General features: G+C 33.3%; 1 protein-coding gene across 1 annotated transcript in view; it reads left to right on the top strand.

Annotated features, from left to right (window-relative positions):
• The first annotated feature begins 1,620 nt into the window (after positions 1–1,620).
• The window catches only part of LOC133337906 (neuronal calcium sensor 2), a 79,826-nt gene continuing 56,366 nt past the window's right edge, over positions 1,621–25,080 (top strand). The window contains exons 1-2 of the mRNA XM_061546108.1: positions 1,621–1,731; positions 1,781–1,924. Coding sequence (XP_061402092.1) covers positions 1,621–1,731; positions 1,781–1,924 — 255 coding nt within the window. The remainder of the gene's footprint in view (positions 1,732–1,780; positions 1,925–25,080) is intronic.

The raw sequence follows: 25,080 nt of genomic DNA, 5'->3' as shown, positions 1-25,080 counted from the left end.
CCTGTTCAAACTCGGAATTTGAGTTTGAGTCCCCGCCTGTCTCTGAAGGTTGTGGTTATACACAGCTGCATTTTTGTCCGTACGCTGAGTACGTGTTTGCTCACTATCGCAGAATGACAACGGGCGTGACTAGTGAGCAGAAAACGACACCCGCAGGTACTGAGTTATTTAGGCTCTCAATTCAAGTTCAAATTTGTAGAATACAAAATTGTTAATACTTGTAGAATGCATTAACAATTTTCAATATGGCAAAGCTATAGCAAATCCATTCTCTACGGCCAAATTTTTATGTTTTGTTTTACGTTCTGCGTAAATCATGTCGTCATCATAAATGCAAACGGACGTAGCTACAGAAAAATTCAAAATTGACTTTTTGTTTGATTATTGTTTTGTTCACACAAAAATTTAGACATTTAACGTCAAAAAAGCGATCTTATTAACTACAATAGCATGTTTTTATTAATGCAAACGGACGTAACTGAACTCCTGTAAATACTAAAGCTCGCAATATTGAAGATATAAATTCTGAACTTATATTAATGTTACTTCTGAGATGTTTGATATTCACTTTTCTTCATTTTTTTGTAACTAATTAGCTATAATTAGGTATTTTTGTTTCCCACTGGGTGGAAAAGTGTCCTGTGCAAAGTTTTATCGCTATCGGTGAAATATGTAATGTCTTTAGTGCAACATTTACATAAAATCGGTCGAAAAACTGTATATGGGAGCTATATCGAAATCTGAACCAATTTCACGAAACTTCATACACATCACTCTAGACTCAATTCAGTACGCTATGCAAAATTTCGTGCAAATGGAAAGAAAAAAATTGGCTTTAATGTACCATTTACACAAAATCTGACGAAAATATATGTGGGAGCTATGTCTAAATCTGAACCGATTTCAACAAAACTTAACACACGTCGCTTCGGACTCAATTTGGTAGGCTGTACAAATTTTAGTCTCAATCGGATAATTATTTTTCACTTTGTTGTACAGCAATTGAGTTGTAGTTACGTCCTTTTGTTTCAAAAAATATCAAGTCAAAAGGATGTAACTGACATAAAGCTTAAAAAATAGAAAAAAATGGTTTTTTATTTCAAAAAAATAAATACGACTCTGTAGTGCGGATAAACTATGAAAAAATTTCAAGCAATGATCCATTTTTATAGATTTTATAACGTTTTTTGCTTCTCCTATAAAATTAGTAAAAGTGTAGTTACGTCCGTTTGCATTTATGATGACGATATGTAGATTTCAATCAGATGTAATTTGAAAAAAAGTTGAATTTTTTACTAAAAATAATAATAATGGTTGGTAACTCGTTTCCTGTTAACCTTACGAATGGGCTTCATTTGACAATATACAAGGATTCGTATCCTTTATACACACGATATAATGCAATGCGCATGCTTAAAAAATATGCAAATGTTAATGTTCGATTTGAACTATAATATTGGTGAATATACAGTAATTTTTTCTATTGTAAATTTATTAATATTTCTGAATACATTCTTTATAAAATCGATGTTTTAAAACGGGTTTGAAGAACTTTTAATAAGGTCATACTGAATAAATTTGTAAAGAAATTATATATTCCGAAACATATAAATAAGCACGATGGGTTGTTTGAGTAGCAAAGACCGTTTAACAAAGGAGGACATGGAGTTTTTAAAATCTCACACACGTTATGATGAATCAACAATAAAGGAGTGGTACAAAGGATTCAAGGTAAATAAAAGCATATGAACATTCCTGAAATAACATATTTATTTTATAGCAAGATTGTCCAAATGGGAGATTGACTCCTGCAAAATTTGTTGATATGTATAAGATGTTTTTTCCATCTGGGAATGCAGAAGAGTTTTGTGACCATGTTTTTCGTACATTTGACATGGATAAAAATGGATATATCGACTTCAAGGTATGTATTAAGGTTACACATAACATCATAATTGGTCTGTTCCCGTACTGCAATAATCTACTAATTTTTACTATTTTCTTCGATTTCATAAAGGAAAAGTTGTTATCGTAGTAAAAAATTTTACATTCTTGCAGGTTCTGGAACAGACCAAATAATTTACGGCTGCAAATTTTAAAAATTCTCAATAAAAATAAACAATATTTCAATTCTATAGCAGTTTTAAACCACAATTGTTAAAAATATTGCTAATAAACAACAGCAAAACAATTCCAAGTGAAGTCATCGACAAATATTCTTCAATTTTAAACTAGCCTTGTTTTGTTCAAAACTTGTATGTATTTTATTTTCAGAATGTTGAAAAATAAAAGCTTTCCCAAAGTGCATTGTTAGTTCGTCTAATTTTAACAAAATAGATTTCAAGTATACACAAAATTGTCGTTTGTCGAACCGTTATAAGGTACGGAATAGGCCTACTGGTATGTTCCCGTACTGCAAGAATTTACTAATATTTACTATTTTTCGATATCATTAACGAAAAATTGTTATCATAGTAAAAATGTGTGCATTCTTTCAGGTTCTGGAACAGGACCTACCGTTTGTAAGTACTATATGGTGTCAATGGAATTTTTCCAAAAATCAATATACATTGGCGAGCAAAAGTGTTCGAATTTTGGCAAATTCTCCCTTCAACCATTACAAAATCTTTAATGTATGAGATTCCAATATAAATGTTAAAGATTTGGTTATTTATTATATTACATTTTATATTATTATATTGCATATTTTAATATAAAATGATCTTTTAATATATAATGAATGAGATTTCAATATAAATGTTTCAGATTGGTTATTGGCTTATACAAATATAAGAAAATAGTTCAAATTAAAAAGAACTTATTTCGTACACGTTTGCACTTATAAGAAAAAATCAAAAAAATAACTTTTTTAATATTTTGTCCACAATCTTTGTTCTTTTTTACACTTTGAATGTGCTTTGGCAAACTCTCCACAAATTATTTTAACATTCCCCCTTCTTCATGTTCGTTGGGGCTCTTTCATAACTGCAAATCTCCTATTTAAAAGCGCTCACAAATATTGGATAGGATTAAGATATGGGTTTTGTGTTTTAAATATTTTGCAGGTGGAACACCCTTACGAACACAACAATAGCATCATCATGAATTTTATTATTGTTGATGTTATCTCCATCGGTGTCATCTGGGGCATTTCGTTGAGATCGTCATCATCAACACGTTTAGAAGGTTGGTAATTTCGAAATTATTGTCGGCTTTGGATGAATCACAATCATCCTTTCACATCATTTTTAGATACAAAACTTATAATCTCTACTCATGCCAACAGTGTTGTTGTAGCAACAAAATAATACAGTAGTGGTCATTCGTTTTAGCGAATATCATGATTTTGAGATTTTACTATGATAACACATTATATTTTTTAAACAAAATCGTGAATTTATTTAAGGTATCGAATATTAAATACAAACCAAAAACATTTTTCATACACTTCTTGAAATACCCAAAAAGAAGGCATATTTTGCCAGGAAATCATTTAATCATTTGAGCGCAGCTCATTTTAAAATAAAAAATGTTGTAAAAAAAAACAAACTTACCCTTGAGAATGGATAAAAATATTTGTAAGCAATAGGTAGTAATTCCAAAAAGAAAAATAAAAAAGAGTAATAAATTATTCATATTTTTTGCATAAATGGGTTCGGTTATGCTATTATATTGTACGGAGATAAATATCATGAGTTCCATGAGAAAATATTAACATTCCAATACAAAAATTTGAAAATTAATAAATCATTCAGAGTGTGTAATTATATTACGCGTATAAAAAACGAAAAATTGTGGTGTAAAGCCATCAACAAAGGACAATTCCAATTTTATTTTAAGAGATAAAGGACGAATTCGAAAGTCGTCCAGCTAAAAGTCGATATTCCAACAACAAAATTAAGCTATCTGTTACAATACGTACCATTTCACGGTCTAAACTAAACTAGTGACAAGTAAAATTTGTGAAATTCGATAAATGCATATGGCTTGGACAAACAAATTGTAAATTCTTATATTTTCCGACGATAATAAGTAGTTTGTGGATGGACCAAATTATTATAGTTCTAACATACACGACAAATGTAAAAACATGTGGTAAGATCGAAGCCAAATTTGTGGGGGGAAGTCATATGGTATGGGTTGCATATTCGTACGAATACAAGCTTCCACTTTGTGATGTGTCCACCAAAATTAGTTCCAAAAGGTATATTGAATTATTAGACGGCGTTTTAATAACACATTTTGAATTAGGAGAATTTTCCACCATCCAGCATCGAAGCAAACAAAAACTTGTTTTTTTAGGCTGTAATCCTATTATAAAGTTATATGAGATTCTTTTGTAAATTACCTTAAATATGCTGTGAAGCATAAATACTGTCCAAAATGTTGTTCACTCTATGTCAAACCATATTCTATCTGTTACTTAACCCTTTTGTCGAATATATTCGACATTTAAAATTACTCTCTTTCTTTGCGATTTTTCGGAAAGAGAGACAAAACTGTCTCAGGGTTAAAATAAAAATTGCATTTTTTCTCTGTACATTTATATGATCTTAAATACAAAATTTTAGATTTTTATTCTGACAAAAATTATTCTTGACACTGAAAGGGTTAAAATAGCGGTGGACATGCTAATTAACAATCTCTATCTCTATAGAATGTAAGGGGGTTAAACACTAAATTAACTCGTTTATTTACTGATAGCATTGGTTTTGAATTTAGCATTATTGTGTTTACTGCGACTTGGCTCAAAACGTCTGTGTTAAATAGTGAAATTATGTGTTCAAAATATCAAATATTTAGAAAAGATCGTACTGGTAAAAAATGTGGTGGCGTCCTTATTGCAGTTGATGCCAAATTTTCCACTAATTTAATTAAATTAAATTGTTTTTTTTTTGACATAGAATTTATCTGCATATTAATTGAATTGGGTAAATTTAAACTATTCGTTACGTGATCATATATAACTCCTTCATCACATCTTAATATTTATAATCATGACATCTGAAGCAATGTAAACCAATATACATTTGATATTGTTAATCGATTTTGGGAAATTAATATCCTTCAAATAAATAATATTTTAAATTATAATGATAGAATCCTTGATCTAGTATTTGTAAATTTTACACAATTTTTTGAATTAATTCGAATTCCTGCTATATGTACTCCAGAAGATAATCATCATCCAACATTATATATAACCATGAGCCATAATTAACGAGTTCATGTGACTCATTTAAAAATATTCTTAACTATAAAAAAGCAAATTTTCGAAAGCTTAATTCTCTTATTTCATCTGTAAACTGGACAACTGCATGTCAATGTAAGAATCACTCCGATTTTGAATTTATAATAGATAAATTTTATAATACTCTAAAAAAATTTATTTCTGAATGTGCTCCAAATTTAAAACATAAACTTTTTCGAAAATATAAGAAGTCAGGCTCATCTATAGATTACGCTAATTATTCTGTTGCTAGGACTAAATATACCATAGAGTCCCGTAGATTGTATAATAATTACCTCAACAAGATCAAAAATAATGTTAAAACTAATCCGAAGTCATTTTATGAGTTTGTTAACTTAAAAACAAAAGTCTCCTCAAAACCCACAATTTTGAAATGCAACAATAAGGAGTTTGTAAAAACTCTGAAATAGCAGAATGTTTTTTTTCGTTCGTTCCCACGCCTCACTTTCCCACCCCTGCCGATCGAGGGGGCGACATCCCCTTTCGTAGGGATCGCGTACACACCATAATCCGCATTATGATGGAATATGAAAAGGGATAGAAAACCCGCTACAGAAATCTACTTCAACAGCCAGTTTGTTATTAAGTTGTATTATTCATTTAAAAATATAATTATACTAGCTGACCCGGCAAACGTTGTTTTGCCTTATCAATATTGCATCAATATATGGTTGGTAAAAAACATTTGCCACTAATTTTATGTCAATAAAAATTATTAACTGGTATCCCAATGCAGGCCCAAGCACATAACAAATGTTTTTTAATAGAAGATCATGTTTTGTTATTGCTCCAACGTTTTTTCATTATCTTATATGTCCCTTCTTTAACGATTCTTAATTACAATGACATTTTGTTCATGTCCAACTGTTCTTTTGATTTTTATATTGAAATCAGTATATAACTCGAAAAATTTTAGATTTGGCATAGAAATTTAGTGGTTTTCACTCAGTTATAGGTATATTTAATTTTGAAATAAATTGTTAATTAGTTTTCAGATTGTCGTTATAGATTTGTATATGTTTGCTATATCTATATATATAAAAATGGAGCAAGAAAAATGTATACTAACGCATCAATTGAGAACGGCTGGACCGATTTGACTCAAAATTTCTTTCAGTTGTCGGTAATTACAGTGGGAATGTTTTTATGAAAGAGAATTTTGAGAAAAATCCGCGAAAATCTTGCAAAAATTATTTTAAAGAAACGGCTGGACCGATTTGACTTAAAGTTTCTGTTAGTAGTCTGTAATTGAAGTTGAAAGGGTTCAATGAAAGAAAATTTTGAGAAAAATCCGCGAAAATGTTGCAAATATATTTTGGAAGATATTAGCATTTCCACACGTTTTATATCGAACTTTTATGATTACATCCCTTCATAGTTCTTTTTGGACACATTTTGGTCGAAAATTGGCAGCGTATAATATCTTAAAGTAATTGTTAATTATGGAAAATTCTCAAAATATGTTAATTTTCTACAATTAATTGGATTGTCATGGCCAAGAAAAAAGTATTGTATATTGAAATTTATATGTTCATGTATGTTCTAATACTAATAATGCGATCATTAACATTAACAGATTATTATTCACGTCAGATATTTGAAGTTTTGTCTTATTTTCTTTAGCTGTTGGATATAAAATCCTATTTTCATATTTGTCAAAATTGTATTATTTTTATACCCTTCACCACACTGTGGTATAGGGTATTATGTCTTTGTGCAAACGTTTGTAACAGGCGAAATGAAACGAGATAGACACATGGTTCCTTTTGAGAATATGCACAGAATCACTTTTTAAGTCGATTTATGCATGTCCGTCTGTCCATGTTAAATTGTAAACAAAGTACAGGTCGCATTTTTGATTCGAATTGGATGAAATTTGGCACAGCTCATTTATTTGACCCAAGGACGACCCCTATTGAAATTGGCAAAAATCGGTTCAGATTTAGATATAGCTCACATATATATTTTCGTCCGATTTTATGTAAATGGTGCGCCAAAGTCCCTATATAACTTTCGATTTACATGAAATTTGGCATAGCGTACTAAATAAAGCCTAGGGCGATGTGTGTAAAATTTCGTGAAAATCGGATCAGATTCAGATATAGCTCCCATATATATTTTCGTCCGATTTTAGGTAAATAGTGCACGAAATTTGGTATAGCGTGTTTAATTGAGTCTAGAATGATGTGTGCTAAGATTCGTGAAAATCGGTTCAGTTTTAGATATAGCTCACATATATTTTTTCGTCCGATTTTATGTAAATGGTGCACCAAAGTCCCTATATATCCTTCGATTTGCACGAAATTTGGCATGGCGTACAGAATTAAGCCTAGAATGATGAGTGGTAAGTTTCGGGAAAAAAAATTCGATATACCTACCATATATATTTTCGTCCGATTTTATGTAAATGGTACACCAAAGCTCTATATAGCTTTAGATTTGCGAAATTTGTCTGTCTGCCCATGTTATATTGTAAACAAAGTACAGGTCGCATTTTTGTGACGTACAGAATATTATGTATCAATTTTACTATACACCGTTTTCCATAAATGTGTCCCATGGTACGCAGACGACACTAAATTTAACCGAATGAAATTCAATTTAGCATAGGTTGTAGAAAGACATGAGTATGTTCCTTCGAGTGAACATTGACATGCAATTGTAAAGGTACCTATGCACAGATTTAATGTAACTATCCTAAATAGGATATGAGCAAAATTTGACGTCGCTACATCGTTGCATTCGGGAGATACGGTACCTTATTTCCGATAAATAAAAGTCCAATATCAACAAAAAAATGCATTTTTTAGATTTTTGATATGTGTCGTCTATAATCAGCTCATAAAATTTGTAATCCAAAAATATACATTTACTTACCGCGTATTAAATAAAAGCTCTAGAACATTTTGTTGCCTTTGGGCAGCATTGGGCCATAAAGGATTAAACAGCAACTTACTCAAATGTTAAATTGAAATCAAGTTGTTAAAAATGTGAGGATATAGCAAATCCGATTACAACATTTCACGATTTAGAGTTAAGATATAAAATAGGCATTTACAATTAAAAGACGGTCTACTTCTGTCAAAAACTATTTATAAAATACTAGCTGCGGTGTGTAGTGTCCGTTTTCGATCCACTCGTTCATGGCTTTAAGTCTTAAAGCTGCGATGGCCGCTTCGTATTTTATTTGGATGTCAACTGGGTGTATATACAGTATAGTTTCCAGTGCCCTAGTTGGTGTTGTCCGCATTGCCCCGCATATGCGTAGACAACAAGTTCTTTGGACTTTCTGTAATGTTATTACATTACATTTTTTGGCTATTGCTGTCCACCAGACTACAGACGCGTAAGTTAGAATTGGCCTAATAACGCTCTTGTAGATCCAGTGTACCATCTTTGGGTTGAATCCCCATTTAGAGCCCACGGCTCTTCTACAGAAAGACCAGCATCTATGTGCCTTTGATGTATGTGGTCTTTCCATCTAAGTTTTCTATCTAGGATGACACCTAGATATTTGACTTTATTTGATATTGCTATCACTTTGTTTTGAAAGATTGGTTCTTCATACTGTCCTATTTTTGTCTTTCTAGTGAAGAGACATATTTCCGTTTTGTCCGGATTTACGTTTAGACCCCTCGGCTTCGCCCAATTAAAGGCGATGTTTAACGCCGTTTCAGCCTTCCTGCATAGTAAGTTAGGGTTCCTTCCCCTTAGAAGTATTATAACGTCATCTGCATAACAGACTGGTTCAAAACCATCTTCGGTTAAGTTCCTTAAGAGACTACTGATAGTGGTGACCCACAGGAGTGGTGACAGTATCCCTCCTTGCGGTGTCCCTTGTCCCTGATAGTTATGTCTTGTAGGCTACAGTTTATCCATCTATTCCTTAGCATATGGTTGACCCAGTCTATAATTGCCTGGTCAACACTAAAGGCTTCTAAGGATTGGATAAGTGTTTCGGTGCTGACATTATTAAAGGATCCTTCGATGTCAATGCAGACTGCTAAAGTGTAAATTTTCTTATCGAAAGTTCCTTCGATGTGGTGTACTACCTCATGTAAAGCGGTTTCCACTGATCTCCCCTTTACGTACGCATGTTGTTTGTATTTCAGCGTGTCATTGGGGACGCTGCTCTTTATCATGGTGTCGATTGTTCGTTCCATAGTTTTGAGTAGAAATGAAGTAAGGCTAATTGGCCTATACGCTTTTGGTGTTGCGTAGTTTGCCTTGCCGGGCTTGGGTATGAAGACTACCCTGGCTTCCTGCCAAGCTTTTGGTGTGCTAGTGTAAGAAGGCAACACAAAGTCACTATTCCAATGTAAACCTTTCAGTGCAAATATTAGAAATTATTTCTGCACTGATTCAATTTTATCGGAATATATTGTATATTGGGGATCCCATACAACAGAGCCATATTCTAATATGGGTCGCACAAGAGATGTAAAAAATTGTTTTGTAATGTAGGGATCAGAGAATTCTTTAGCCCAACGTTTTATAAATCCTAAGACACCGTGAGCTTTGTTTACCATAGAAATGACATGATTATTAAAATTTAATTTTGGATCCATTAAAATACCAAGATCAACAAACGAATCTACAGTACCATTAATATTGTATTGCCTTGTTAAAGTAGAAGATCTGGAAAAAGGCTATTTATATCATTTTGAAGTAAATCAGCTTGCTTCATGGAATTATGGGTGATAAACAACTTGATATCATCAGCATACATTAGCAATATGAAATGGATTATTGCATTTGGTAAATCATTTTTCGCCTCTACTTATTCATCTGCAGTTTGTCCAAATATAAGCTCATATCCTTATGAGCTATCCAAAATAGATCAAATGTTGCTAAAAATTTACATACTCTAAAACCAATTAAACTTCCAGGTCCAGATGGTATACCTAGCATAATTCTCAAATATTGTTCTGACACTTTAGCAACGCCTCTTACGTTGCTATTTAATCATTCCTTAAATTTTGATTATTTTCCCACTATATGGAAGAAATCTTTTATAGTACCGTTGCACAAGTCTGGTAGTCTATCAAACGTCTCAAACTACAGAGGAATTGCAAAATTAAGTGATATCCCAAAATTGTTTGAAAAATTAATTACTGCTGTTATTTCTCACAAAATTAAATCCATTTTAAGTCCATATCAACATGGCTTTCGTAGTGGTCTTTCAACTATAACAAATCTTATAGAGTTTACTTCAATTGTAGTAAAGGGATTTGTTCAGAGAAATCAAACTGATACCATTTATACAGATTTTAGTAAAGCTTTTGATAGGGTTAACCATGAACTCTTATTATATAAATTAGATAATATGGGTTTCAGTATAAACTTAGTCAAATGGATATCATCTTACTTACAAAATAGATCACAGCTAGTTTTGTTTGAAGGATGTCTCTCAAAATGGATTAACGTACCTTCAGGTGTTCCACAAGGAAGTCACCTCGGGCCGGTTCTTTTTCTATTGTTTATAAATGATTTGCCAACTTCTGTAGTAAATTCTAAATTGTTAATGTATGCAGATGCCGTCAAGTTATTCATGACCCATAATTCTGAGAAACAAGCCAATTTACTCCAAAATGATTTAAATAACCTTTTTCAGTGGTGCAGATTAAATTGTATGGATTTAAATTTGAACAAATGTAAACAGAAATTCTTAATTGATGAGGCAATACAATATTAACGGTTCGGTTTTATCAACAGTTGAAACATTCGTGGATCTTGGTATTTTAATGGATCCAAAGTTAAACTTGGTAAATGGTAAATAAAGCATATGGTGTATTAAGTTTTATAAAACGGTGGGCCAAAGAATTCTCGGATCCTTATATAACAAAACAACTATACACGTCTCTTGTTAGACCTATATTAGAATATGGCTCTGTTGTATGGGATCCTCAATATGCAATATATTCCGATAAAATCGAATCAGTGCAGAAACAATTCTTATTTTTGCACTGAGAGGTTTACATTGGAATAGTGATTTTGTGTTGCCTTCTTACACTAGCAGGTTAAAATTAATTTGGTTACCACATTAAAAAGTAGAAGTATTATGTTGAACACTATGATGGTACTAAAAATAATAAATGGTAATATACCCTCTGATTTCCTAATTTCATCTATTAGAATAAATGTTCCTTTTAGATCTAGTAGATATTATCAGTTATTATATGTATATTTTCATCGCACAACTTATTCTATGGGAGATCCACTCAGTAAAATTTGTATTGATTTTAATTCTGTGTACTCTAATGTAGATTTTAGCAAGATTGTTGAAGTTATAAAATCTAATATAATTGTATCTTTAAATGAGTAGTGCAACTTAATAATAAACTGGCTGTTGGAGTAGATTCTGTAGCTGGTTTTCTATTCCCTTCTCACATTCCACCATGATGCGGATTATGGTGTGTACGAGATCCCTACGAAAGGGGAGGTCGCCCCCTCGGTCGGCAGGGGTGGGAAAGTGAGGCGTTGGTACGTTGGAAAAAAAATAACAATCTGATTCGAATTCGAGTAAGTACCATTCGTTCAGACCCTCGGTCGTCTTAGAGAAACAGGCTGTTATATTGAAATACAATGCCACGCCCACGTGCAAATATAGGTCGCCGTTCACGGCACATAAATCGTATGAGTGTGGTTCGAATGTCACTTTTACGCCAAAACTCTTCACAAGAAAATGACAGAATGGAGCGTGATATTAGAAGAGACTCCTGAGCAGCAATACACAATACTAATCGCATTTCTTTTATGTGCCTTGCATTTAATTACGATCCACCAATTAATTATAGTGTACATTCAAATATTAACATCGGTAACATAGATCAATTATGTGTCCATTGCAAAGTATTTCTAGCTCTGTATATATGAAAATTACGTGTATGTTCGTGATCGCTAAACTCAAAAACTACTGCACCGATTTTGAGCAAATTGTATGTATGTGGCGTGAGGAGTGTTTCTGTGTAGTTTGAAGTTCATCCGACATATGGCGCAAATTTTAGTTTGTTTGTGTTTTTGCGCCGTAAATCAAGAACTACTGCACCGATTTCGACCAAACTTTATGTTATAGTTCGATCTTTATAGTTTTGCCCGATTAGAGATTGAGTGCTTAATCGGCGTTAAGTATTCCGGCACAAATTCATACATAACCTGTTTTCTTAATAGCGCGTGGGAGTCAAATGGAAAAAAAAAGAATAACTTATCGAATTGAAGTAAAATTAACTTAAATCTACTTATAAAAATGAAGTAAAAAACATATAGTAACTCATCAATTTGAGAAAAATGCGCGAAAATCTAGAAAAACACATTTTTAAGGATCGGCTGGACCAATTTGCTTACCATTATGTTGGACATATACCATAAAGTAATACTATACTGACGATTTACAGAGAAGTTCCTTAGCCTACCTGAAATACCGAATTAATGGCATATAATAGGGTATTTGTTACTACTACTATGCAAAATATGGACCAAAGATAAGTAGGATTATAAACGCACAAAAATGGCGAGCCAATTTTTCTATGTTATAAAACCAACACATGACACATACCCACACGATTTCTGAACTATCTGCTGAAACTTGAACGTATTCTAAATAGGAATCGAAACCAGCTATATTTGTGAAAAAAAATGTCAATACATATACATACGTCGTTATGTTTAGGATATACCAAAATGTCCATTTAAAATGTTCAATAATCGCTACAAAAGATTACAAAGACCTCAACAATTTAGCTAGCTATGGTATGTATACTTTTCGTATATTTGGTAATATACTTTACGTATATTTGGGAAGTATATATATCTAAATTCGAATTCTACATGGAGACAATTGCGCATTAGATGTTCTAGGTGTCTAAATTATATGTGCCTTTTTTGTTCCTCAAACATATTTTTCATGATGTGAAAAATGTTTCTATTGGCTCACATTTTCCAATGGTTGTTTTTAATTGCTGTGGGAAGGGTTTTATCAAAGAAAATTTCGAGAAAAACATAAAAAAGTCTGAGATTGATGTAATCGAATGTTGTGTTACTTACACTTTTTATAATTCGAGAACACCTGCATCAATTTTGATGATTCAAAGGACTTATAAATTGTATGTGATCAAAATAGGAGTAGTAATTACGCCATCCATACTAAATAATCTTTTGAGATGAGAGTAGTTAGATCAAAACTTAACCTGCTCCTGAAAAATATTTGGTGGAATAAGTTCGACCAATTGATAAACTGAAATACCACACATACTGACATAATTTAATATTTAACAATATTACTTAATATATTAGGCTATCAGTAAATCAAGGTTTACCGTCGTTGGGAAAATATTATGCGAATTTTTTTTATTGCGGAAATTTGACACAAATTAAATAGTAAATATTTCCTGAAATATATTTTTCATGAATTCGTTAATTGTTACCAAACATAAATTGATGCAATTTTGATACGGCAAAACAACGTTTGCCGGGTCCGCTAGTTTAATAATAAAAATGTTTTGAAGTTTGTTTTTAACGTAAATTTTTATTTTAAAATGATTTTCCTTGCAAAATAATGCAAATATGCCTTATTTTTAGTTATTTCAATAAGTTAATGAAAAATGTTTTTGGTTTGTATTTGATATTCGATACCTTAAATAAATTCACCATTTTGTTTAAAAAAATATATAATAATAATGTGTTTTCATAGTAAAATCTCAAAAACTTCATATGCGCATGAAGAACTTTCTAGACTTTCTTGAGTGTCAATAAGTCTATGACAGGTACTGCATCGATAACGTATGGTTGTGTCGATGGACGTGTAAGATCTTTGTCTCCGCATGAAGATGGTCCACTGGAGTCATGAGAAGACACCTTATTGCAGTACTCAGGCCAGCATTCTGGCAGGTCTGAATATTTTTCCACTTCGCATTTTACATTCTTAAACCACTCTAGTGCCGCATAGCATATGACTGACCGGCCTATTGTTTTATACGAAGTCAACAAGGAAGTTTAGAAAGATACGTGGAATTTAAAAAATTCCGGAAATATGACCCCTCCTTGGGGAACTCTCTGTTTCACTCTACGGGTTTTGGGCTTCTTGTTTCTGATTTCCACATATGACTGGCGTCCACGCACCGACCATTATCCATCTTTTTGCGAAGGTGGAATTGCAAGAATGTTGCATTTTCTAGGCACGGAACAGCAATATGTGGTGTTAAGTGCAGCGTGTTTTGCTGTAGAGAAGACTGCAGTGTGTCTCGTATTCCGACGACGACGATTCATGGGACACGCTAGGAGAAATGCTATCGCAGCATCTGCATGTCTCACAAATACAGGCATATAGTATTGTCATCGGTATTGACGAAACGAAAACCATTCGATTGGTCGTCGTAGCCCATAAAAGTTAACAATTAGGATTTTTGTCGTGTTTACTTCTCCTCACTTCAGGTATTAACACGAATGCTTTGGTACCAAAAAATTTTAAAATTACTAATGCTCGGCTTCTGACATGATTGGTCTATCCTGTACATAATTTGAGCACATAATGGTCTCACCCCATTACATGTTTAATATACCAGACCGGTATTAATTATACTGTTTTAAACGATTTTCTAGTTCAATACAAAATTCCAATATATTAGGTAGGGGAAAGAGAAATCCATTATTTTTATATGAAATATATAGGACTCTACTTAATATACTTCGGAATGTGCGATATGCACTATTTTTTTGTATGATTTATTGCCATTTTAAAGGTATTTCTCGATCATTTCTTTGATTTTATAGACATTTTCGACGGCATTTTTAACATCAAAAATTTCTGAACGGAATCTCCGAAACCAAAATTGCACATAATTGACCGTTACAGTATCGGAACCATAAACACTATTCACAACTTTAGCCGATTGGCTTGCATTTTTGCCTTTGTCAAAGAAAAACTGTAAAATGTACCGAATCTTCTCTTTGTTCACTTCCATTTTTAACATCCTGTAAATTACAACTGAATGCTCCAGCAAAATAATTGTTTTACGGCATAGACTTAAAATGCAAAAAATGTAAACATAGGGGTTTCCATAATATCTACTCCTTACATATTCAATGTAATATAAACGGCAATGTTCTGTCATTTGAATGAATCATTTAATATTTAATTTAGGATCCGTCCAAATAAATAAATAAAGGATCCATCCAAATAAAGCAAACAATGTTTTTGGATTTATAACACGGTGGAATAAAGAATTTTCTGGTCACTGAACAATTAAGGACGGGTGGGTGGGTGAGTAATCGGATTTGCTGGTTTCTGCCGCCGAATCCGATTATCGCAGTCTAGGTTCTTCACCTCTTTACTGTTATTTGGTCAGCACCATTTATGTTAATTAATATGTTATATGTTTCATTGTCCTTGTTTATACCGACGCACATTTTTTTGAGAATTCCTGATGATTTCTGGTAATTCCATTGGTGAAATTGTCAATGACGATTCTTATATTAAGAGATTTTACTCGTTCCAAGGTTACTTGAATTTTGGGTTTTTTAACGCCCAATCCTTAAACCCCAGTAATTTGTCTACTAAATTCGACGAACTTTGTAATTTATTAAGCAGTGGCCTCCTTAATATCATTGGTATTACTGAAACATGGCAAAAGTCTTATGTTCCTAGCAAAGCTGTGAATATTTCAGGCTATAAACTTTTTAGGGACGATCGTTCTGGAGCCCGTTGCGGTGGTGTTTATGTCTCAAATAATCTAAAAGCTAAAATACTAACATCATTTTCTGATCCCTCGTCTTGTGAGACATTATTCCTTAGTGTCAGTTCTGGAAGTTATAGCTTTATTTTTGGTGTAGTATACCTGCCTAGAGGTAATCTACATGCTTTAGAAAACTATATATCCAACCTCGTTCCAAGATACACGGATATCATTATTGTTGGAGATTTTAACTGTGATATATCTAATATTAGGAAGTATTCGTCTCTTAAGCTTTTGCTAACTCGCTTTAATTTGTCTGTTCTGCATAATAACTTGGCCACACACTTTGAGTTATTCCATAATTCTACTTCGCTAATTGACTATGCACTAATCAGCAATCCCTCTTTAGTATCACGTAGCAGTCAATTTTATTTTCCCGCATTGAATTCTTGCCATGCTTTTATGCTGTTGCAATATAAGGTCCCTATTTGTAATGAGTCGTTCATTAAAACCTTCCGTGATTATGACTCCATTGATTTCAATGGCCTATTCAATGACATTTATTTTTCTAACTTTGATCCAATTTATTTTTCGAACGATACTCATATACAACTGTCGATTCTAAATAGCATAATCCATAATCTCTATGAAAGTCATGTCCCTGAATAAACTGTAGTTATTAATCGCAGTAGACCTTTTTGGCATAACAACATCGAAGTTAGACAAGCAATTATTAACAGAGACTTAGCTTATCATGCTACTTTAGAGAACAACTTTAGGTCAATAGCCCGGAGAACCTTAAGACGTGTAAAACGCTCTTATGGAGCTCGTATGTTTGATGGTGTTACAGATTCCAAAGAATTTTGGTCCAGAATCAGATCGACTGGTGGACTTGATTCTAGTACTTGCTATGACAATAACTGTTATATAGATCCTAATTTTTTAAACGCTTATAATACATCTGCTTCGTCGTCTACCGTGCTTAATATTAACACAGACTCTTTTTCTGATATGCGATACAATCTATATATATAAAATAGAAAACAAAATTGTTTGTTTGTATGTTACCGATAGACGCCAAAACCGCCTAACAGATCTTAATGAGATTTAAACTGTATGTCGGGGCATGCCCTGAATGTAAGCATTAATAGCATTAATAGTAAACATACCTCAAATTTTCTGAACATGTAATACGCCTTCAAAATGTATCTGTATATCGTAGGAGTGAATACACATTATTCATAAAAATATGAGCGAGATAAGATCGGTGGAAATTCACTTTCCGTTACATTTAAATAATCTAAAAAATGTTTTGTTTCTAGACTTAAAGACCGTTGAACAGATTTTACTGAGATGTTTACCGCACATCATGCCATCCGAGGGAAATAATATAGGCTATATAAACATCCAAAATTTCGCGTGGATGTGGAGTTATCGCATCGAAAGTAATTATATACAGAACTAATATTCATTTTCTAAGCTTATATCTTAAGAAGGTTTACAGATTCCCACTTCAAAATTTGTCTGAGTAACTTGGTAGCATCATCCCTATAAAACTTGGTGCGGTACAATAGGGGAAAATGTGCTCCTCACTGCATTTAATTAATCTAAATGTAGAAAATGGAAACTCTGTTGGTTGTTGACACAAAACCGCTAAATAGATTTTACTGAAATTTTCGCAGTAAGTCAGCCAACCCATATAAGTAAGATAGGCAAGATAAACTTCGAAAATTCCGCGATGACGAGGACTTTTAGCATCAACAGTAATCATACCTCTGGACTAATATTAATTTTCTATGCATATATTTGAATACCTTAAATAAATCGGCTCATAAAATTTTTATGATACGCAGATAATTACATACAAATCTTAAGTGACCAGGAATTGACAAAATTGGTCCAAATCGATTATGTTCGACTCATCATTTTTGGTCCTTTTATGTTATTATCAGTAATGACAAAAATCACCAGTTTAGTAATTCCGCTAACGTCTGCTGTTATTCATCTCTCCATTATCTACATATTGGAAGAAGATTTATGTAAAATCAAATTTTTTGACATTTTAATTGTTACATTTTGTCAATTTGTAAAAAAAAATAAAATTTTTGATTTTTTAATTTGAAAAATTCAACCACCATTGAAGAAAAAGATTATGAATTCAATATGGGAGATATCCAAAAGAGAAATGCTGATTGTAGAATAAAAGTTATAAAAGTCCGAAATCTGTGGTGGCTTATCATCATAGCTGATATGTTTCGAGGATCTATAGAGGAAATAACTAATTCAAATGCCACAAATCCTATCTTCGGACTTGATCCTGTTTTCTTAAGAATAACAAAACTATATATAGGTTCGGTAAAAATATTATGATGTGATAATGCATTATTGTGAATTTTTCTTGGCAATAAAACAATTAAAAATACACAACTCAAACTTAACAAGGACCATACGTCAGGTATCTAAGCGATATTAATCGGGGTGAGAAAGGGATCCCAATCATATCATGGGGAAATACTTGAGAATAAAAACATAAAAAACTTGATGTAATGTAAATGAAGGATTGTAGTGGTTTTGGAACGAATAATGAAAACATGTAAATATTGGAGAAAATATATTTGTAGATGGTACTGTTACAACTGATTAGAAAAGTCAAGCTAAATTTGTTTTTGATATTAATACCGTTATTCAAAGATTATTTAAAAATGTATTTGTAATCTATTGAATAGAATCAAATATACTAATACATAGACCGGCTGCTACGAAATTATTACTGATACACTACGAAACACCTACAAATAGGTAACTATCCAATGTTAATAACTTTAGTAGGGGCAGCGAAGCGCCACAGGTTCAGCTAGTAGTTTATATTTTAGGAACATCGATTTGTCCGAGTTAAACAGTGCAATTTTTAAAATTAAGTCTATCGCTTTAGGCAATGACGGTGTACCTATTCGGTTCATTAAATTAATATTTCCTTATATCCAGCAACACATTTTTCATATTTTCAACACTATCTTAATGACCAATAATTTTCCCGTGGCCAGGAAGTTGACAAGAGTTACTCCTATTCGCAAAAAGGATACAACTGGACAAAACTGCTCTGATTATCGCCCAATAAGCATATTGCCTGCGCTTTCAAAAGGATTTGAAAAAATAATTAGAGATCAATTGATGGAACATTTGAATCGACATTCCCTTATTGATTCCCGTCAATCTGGTTTTAGGAAACATCATAGTACAACGTCTCTAATGATTAAATTAACAGATGATATAAGGCGTGCCATCGACCATAGAACTCCCGGAATTCTAGCCTCACTGGACCTCAGTAAAGCGTTTGACTATGTGGATCATGGAATACTCTGTTCCAAGCTTTATCAGCAATTCCAGTTCATCTTGTAATCTTATTTCATCATTCTTGTCCAATCGTTCTCAATATGTCATATGTAACTAACGCCAGTCTGCAACTCGCTCTATTGTTGCAGGTGTTCCTCAGGGTTCCATTTTGGGCCCATTGTTGTTCATGTTGTATGTGAATGATGTGTGTCTTTCCGTCCAGCATGCTGACTTGGCAATTTACACCGATGATTTTCAGCTATCTAGTACCAGCTCATCTGGCATTGTGGATTGCGTCTCCAGATTGGATGGTGATATTGGTCGCATATGTGAATGGGCACAACGTAACAAGTTGAGTATTAATGTTTCTAAAACCAAGTTTGTGGTTTTTAATAGATCTCGCCATGATGCGCCCCACAGTATAATGGTTCAAAATAATATAATTACATCATCTAATCAGATTTCTTCCCTTGGGTTCACAATTGACAACAGTCTTCAGTTTAGTTCTCACATTGCTCACGTCTGCTCCAAACTAAATCTAATTCTTAAGAAGTTGTATAGCCTGAATATTTTTTGCCAACTCAGATAAAGTACATGTTGGCCCAATCTTTACTCATGTCTCATTTACTGTACGGCGTTGATGTGTTTTCGGGTACTAATAGAAATAATATACATAAGCTCATATCCTGTTTTCACAAAATGTTAAGGTTTGTTTACGGTAGACGTTGTCGAAATAATTATGCACGCTTCTCATTTATTTTTCTGGGCACTTCATTCGAACATTACCATCAATTGAGATGTCTTTGCTTTTTTTACAATCTACTTAAACGTAGGGAGCCGTCATATCTGCTTCCCTATTTTCAATTTTTAAATACCTCAAGGAATCCCCAAATTCGCGTTGGATCTTTTATTACCTGTACCTATGAAAAGTCTTTCACTGTATGAGTTGCAAGATTGTGGAACTCCTTACCTCCTAATGTTAAATGTTTTGCTATTTCTCTGCATAGTTAGCTTTTTGTTTATATTTTTGTTTGCAAAATAAATTTGCGTTAGGGTTTTATGAATATATTCAATATTTTTAGTATTTTTAAGAATTTTGTATTACTTAGTAATAATATTTTCGAACTTACAACATATTGTCCGCGTCGGGCTGGGTTGTTGAAATCAATAAATAAATAAATGATAGTAGTGTTGGCGGGTTCTTTGGGATACCATTTTTGGGAAATGTATTGTAGTTGTCTGTAAATGCCTTGTTGACCACGAAGTCAGGCGCCAACGAAACGAACTTCTCATTGGTGTCGTATCGCTGGTAACGTAAGAACTTCGAATTGTCACAAGAGACATTTGGGTTTGAAAGGTTTTTTGTAAAGAAGCTATTAATAGCTTCTGGGGAGAATATCCCAACAAAAAACTAAGGGAACTGATGAGGATCAGTGGCGAGATCCGAAACTATAGTCTTCCCTGCCTTACCCCTCGGCGGACAATGCCATACATTCCCCACTAATAAATAGTTGTTTTTTATAAAAACAACAAACTGGGATTAAGCCTGACTATTTTGCAAAAACTAAATAAATGATATATATCTCTAATTTTTCCTTTTTGCGCCGAGAGGTTTGGACAAAGCATAGAAACCGTAAAGATACGACAAAATGTATTTTAGCAAAATAGTTTATGAAAACAAATGTAGGGGAACTCAAGCATAACAGAGGTATGTTAAGAATAAAAACGCCAATAAGCGAAAATGTGTTATTATATCATAACAACAGAGGAAAAGTCATCTATTGGAAATTGTTTACGTATCAATTGTTGTATCTTTATACTTAAATGTCCCTGGTTTGCATTGGTTTTGGTTTGCAATAGTGATTTCGTATTGCAGACTTATACTAGCAGTCTAAAGTCTATTTGATTACCAACCCTGAAAAGTAGACGCATTATGTTTAATACCATTATGACGTTAAAAACATTAAACGGTAATATTCCTTCGGATTTTCCTGCTTCATCTATTAGCATAAATATTCCATTTAGATCAAGTTGGTACTATCAGTTTATATATACTGACTTTCACCAAACGATGAGCGGTAGAATGTGTGTAAATTTTAAGTAACTGTATTGTATGGCATACTTTTGCAAAGATACCGACATAATAAAATCTAGAATAATAATGTTTCTCTAGCAGTATTAAACGTCTATTTTGGTGAGTATGGGATCTCTACGTTAAAAGGAGGTCACCCCCTGTCGGCCGGGATAGAAACGTGTGGCGTTGCACTATGGGAAAGAGTTCCTATTTTTTGGACAGTGAAAAAATAAATATCACATATAAGGTTTTGGGGACGCTATATACGATTCTGAAATAAAAAAGTAAAAATTTAATGGCGGTCAATTTTGAAAATATAATTAATCAACTTATTTTTAAAACACGTTTTCTAGAGCTATGGCCATTGTTTACAAATGTTAAATCAGATTTTCAAGATTAAAGAAAATTAATCCATAATGGCGGATCAAATACAAGAAAAATTAAATATTTCAATTCTTATCAGTATTTAATATCATAATATCATGAAATCGTTGGTTTATGTATTGTGGACATAGAATTATGGCATACCTTAACAACATTTCATATATAGCCGGGTTTCGTCCACTGTTACGAAATGAAAAAAATAAAATTTGTACTTCCTTAAACATAATATGATTAGATAATTAAGTTAAAACAGTGGGTGTTGCCGACAGATATATACCCTCACCCTATGGTTTGCGGAGGAGGTCTTCGAAGTTATACACAACTCTTATAATTCGTTTTATATAAGGTTTATGTTTAATTAAATAGGTTTCGGATTTTATGTAGATCAAATATATAACATTGACGCTTTTTGTAGGATTTACCTGAGGAGGGTCCCACCTTCGGACTTAATCTAGGCTTGATATTCGATTTATAAATATTGAAAATTTCGATCATTTGATCTGGGCTTGGTAAAGATAATAGGTTGGTAAAGTTTGGTTCAAATCGGACATTCCATTCGCCTGATATTACATTAATAATATAAAAAATGTAGACCATTTGAGTGGGAGGTACCAGAAGGGGTGGATCAATGGATCCCATCTTCCAACTAGAACTAGGCTTGGTGAAGATACTAAGCTGTGCAAAGTTTGGTTCAAATCGGACATTCCAATCGCCTTATATTGGATTTATAAATATTGAAAATGTCGATCATTTGTGGGGGAGGTACCAGAAGAATGGTATGATTTCCTTAAAATATGTATATGAATTTCACGGCATTTGATAATGTGTCAAGAGATCGATTGACGACTATTGTTTTCCGTATACTCAAATAAAATACAACAACTGTTTTTACTATTAAACAAGAGTTAAAGGTATTTATTTAAGTGAATTATTCAGGGCTTCAACTATGCCGTTTAATCAGGTTGGCTTCTTACGTTCAACTGCCACTCCCTTTGAAATTACAAGGTTGCATTTATTTGTACATTTATACAGAGATGCACATAAAGGTATCTACTACTATTTTAACTTGACAACTCGGCCTTTCCTGACCCGAAGTCGTCCTCGGCTTCATCTTCGCTTGTGATATCCTATTCGGGGGAATAATCACACCAACCCTTCGTCTTGTCGGAACTACAAACTGAGCAGAACTTCCGATTCGTGATGTTTACTCCAGGAATGTCCTCTATTAGGTATCTGTCGTTGCCTAAAACTCGTGCTATTATGTATGGTCCTTTGTACTTGGGTTCCAACTTTCTCGATTCACCTGTCGCTGGTGCTTCATTCTGTATCAAGACCAAATCGCCTTCTGTATACATTTTTGGCTTCGCATGCTTGTTGTCAAATCGCATTTTCCATCGTTCTCGCTCGCTGTTGATGTTTTCTACGGCCATAATACGTTTTTCGTTGATGGGAATTTCTTCGTTTTGTACAACATCTTGTACTGCTGCTAACAAACGATTCTGTATTAAATCGGTGGGCTTGTAATCTAAAATCAATTCATTTGGACTGTACCCAGTTGTCGAATTTTTCGTTGAATTGATTGACCATTGTAGAACGTGCAGTGCTAAGTCCCAATCCTTCGGTTCTTCGGTGGTGGTACGTAAATAAGACAGGATAAGTTGATTGACCCTCTCAACTTGTCCATTTGCCCTCGGTGTTCGGACTGCATTCTTGATATGTTGAATATTATTTCGATCGCAACATTCCTCGAACATCTTTGACATGAATGCTGTTCTACGGTCTGAAATTATTCTTCTAGGTAAGCCAAAGTATCCACTAACCTCATTTAAGACGTTAATGACGGGTACTGTCTTCGTATTTCGTACAGCCTTTACAACCACAAATTTCGTAAAAGAGTCAGCTATTGCTACTATATGGGTATTACCATGCTTATTTCTTATAAATGGTCCCAGATGATCAATATGTATCTGTCTGAATGGTAGTGGTTCGACTTCACCAAAATGTAAAGCTCCTTCGTGTTTGCCACCTTTTACCTTATTGTAACCACACTCGGGGAACCAAAACGTTTCTCCCATTCGAGAAAGACTTTTCTCCAATCCATAATGACCAATATCATCATGACAGTATTTAGCTATCGAATAGATTTCGGTATGACTAATCGTAATCCCTGTTGAGTTTTCCGGTAGAGACGATGCTTTTCTAAAGCGTATTCCGATTTTATCTGTTTCACTTGCTCTGACTTCAATTCATCTCGCAGTATCATCATTATCTTCTTTATATTTTCATCCATCAACTGCATCGTCAGAATCCAGTCATCGCTATTAATATTCATTATTAATATTCATTCATTGATCTGGTGAACGGCTGAGAGCATCAACGTGAGCCATCTGTGACCCTTGTCGGTGTATATATTGACAATCAAATTCAAGTAATTTCATAAGCCATCGTGCTATTCTTGGTTCAAGTTCCTTCGTTGCCTTTACCTTGGTAATTGCGGCACAATCAGTTACTACGCGGAATGGCTTTCCAAGTAAATATATACAAAAACGCTTCAGAGTTTCAACCACAGCCAAAATTTCCAATTCATAACTATGATATTTCGATTCTGTTTCAGAACAGTGGCGACTAAAATAAAACACCGGTTGCCAATTTCCATTACCATCGGACTGCAACAACACTCCAGCTAATCCTAAGCTACATGCGTCAGTATGAATCTCGTGATCTGCCTTCATATCGTAGATTGCTAGAACTGGTTCATTACATAAAATATGAATTAGTCTCTTAAGGAGGAAACCCCACACATTCTCGATTTTAATTTTTCAAGATTTTCAATGGACTGTTAAATCAAAACCAAAGCTTGTTAAGGTTTGTAACTTTGCACATATATATTTGAAGATTTAAAAGAGAGGAAAAATTATTTACAAAATAATTTTGTAATTGTTTTGTTGTTGTTTTTTTTTTTTTTTTGTAATTAAAGAGAAGTCCTTATTTTTGATGGCGGGCATGAAAGAGTACAACGGTGTTAGAAAGAGTACATGTCTAGCTCTCGTATGAACTAGGATTATTGACTTCGCTCCAAAATTAACAAAATGGTGGACCTTTGAAAAAATATTTTTGGAAAATCGCCGATTTTTTTACCAAAAACCAAGTTAGAAAATAAGGAAGATCTTCACCGATTGGCTTTATCCTAGTTCATACGATAGCTATACACTCACAGAGAAACGTGTAAAAATTTGGAATCGATTGGGTTATTAGTTTTTGAGTTATCGTGCCCGCCATTCGCAAAAGAGAAAAACGCGTTTAAAGTTTGAGAAGCCCTTTAGCCGTCACTTGATGCTGACACAATAATATAGCTTATAGGCTATATC

This window comes from Musca vetustissima, unplaced genomic scaffold (assembly GCF_032173495.1).
Source record: "Musca vetustissima isolate MV318-11 ecotype Yass unplaced genomic scaffold, APGP_CSIRO_Mvet_v1 utg14586, whole genome shotgun sequence".
Taxonomy (NCBI): domain Eukaryota; kingdom Metazoa; phylum Arthropoda; class Insecta; order Diptera; family Muscidae; genus Musca; species Musca vetustissima.
The sequence above is the reverse complement of the archived record's forward strand: the minus strand, read 5'-3'. Positions and strand labels throughout refer to the sequence as shown.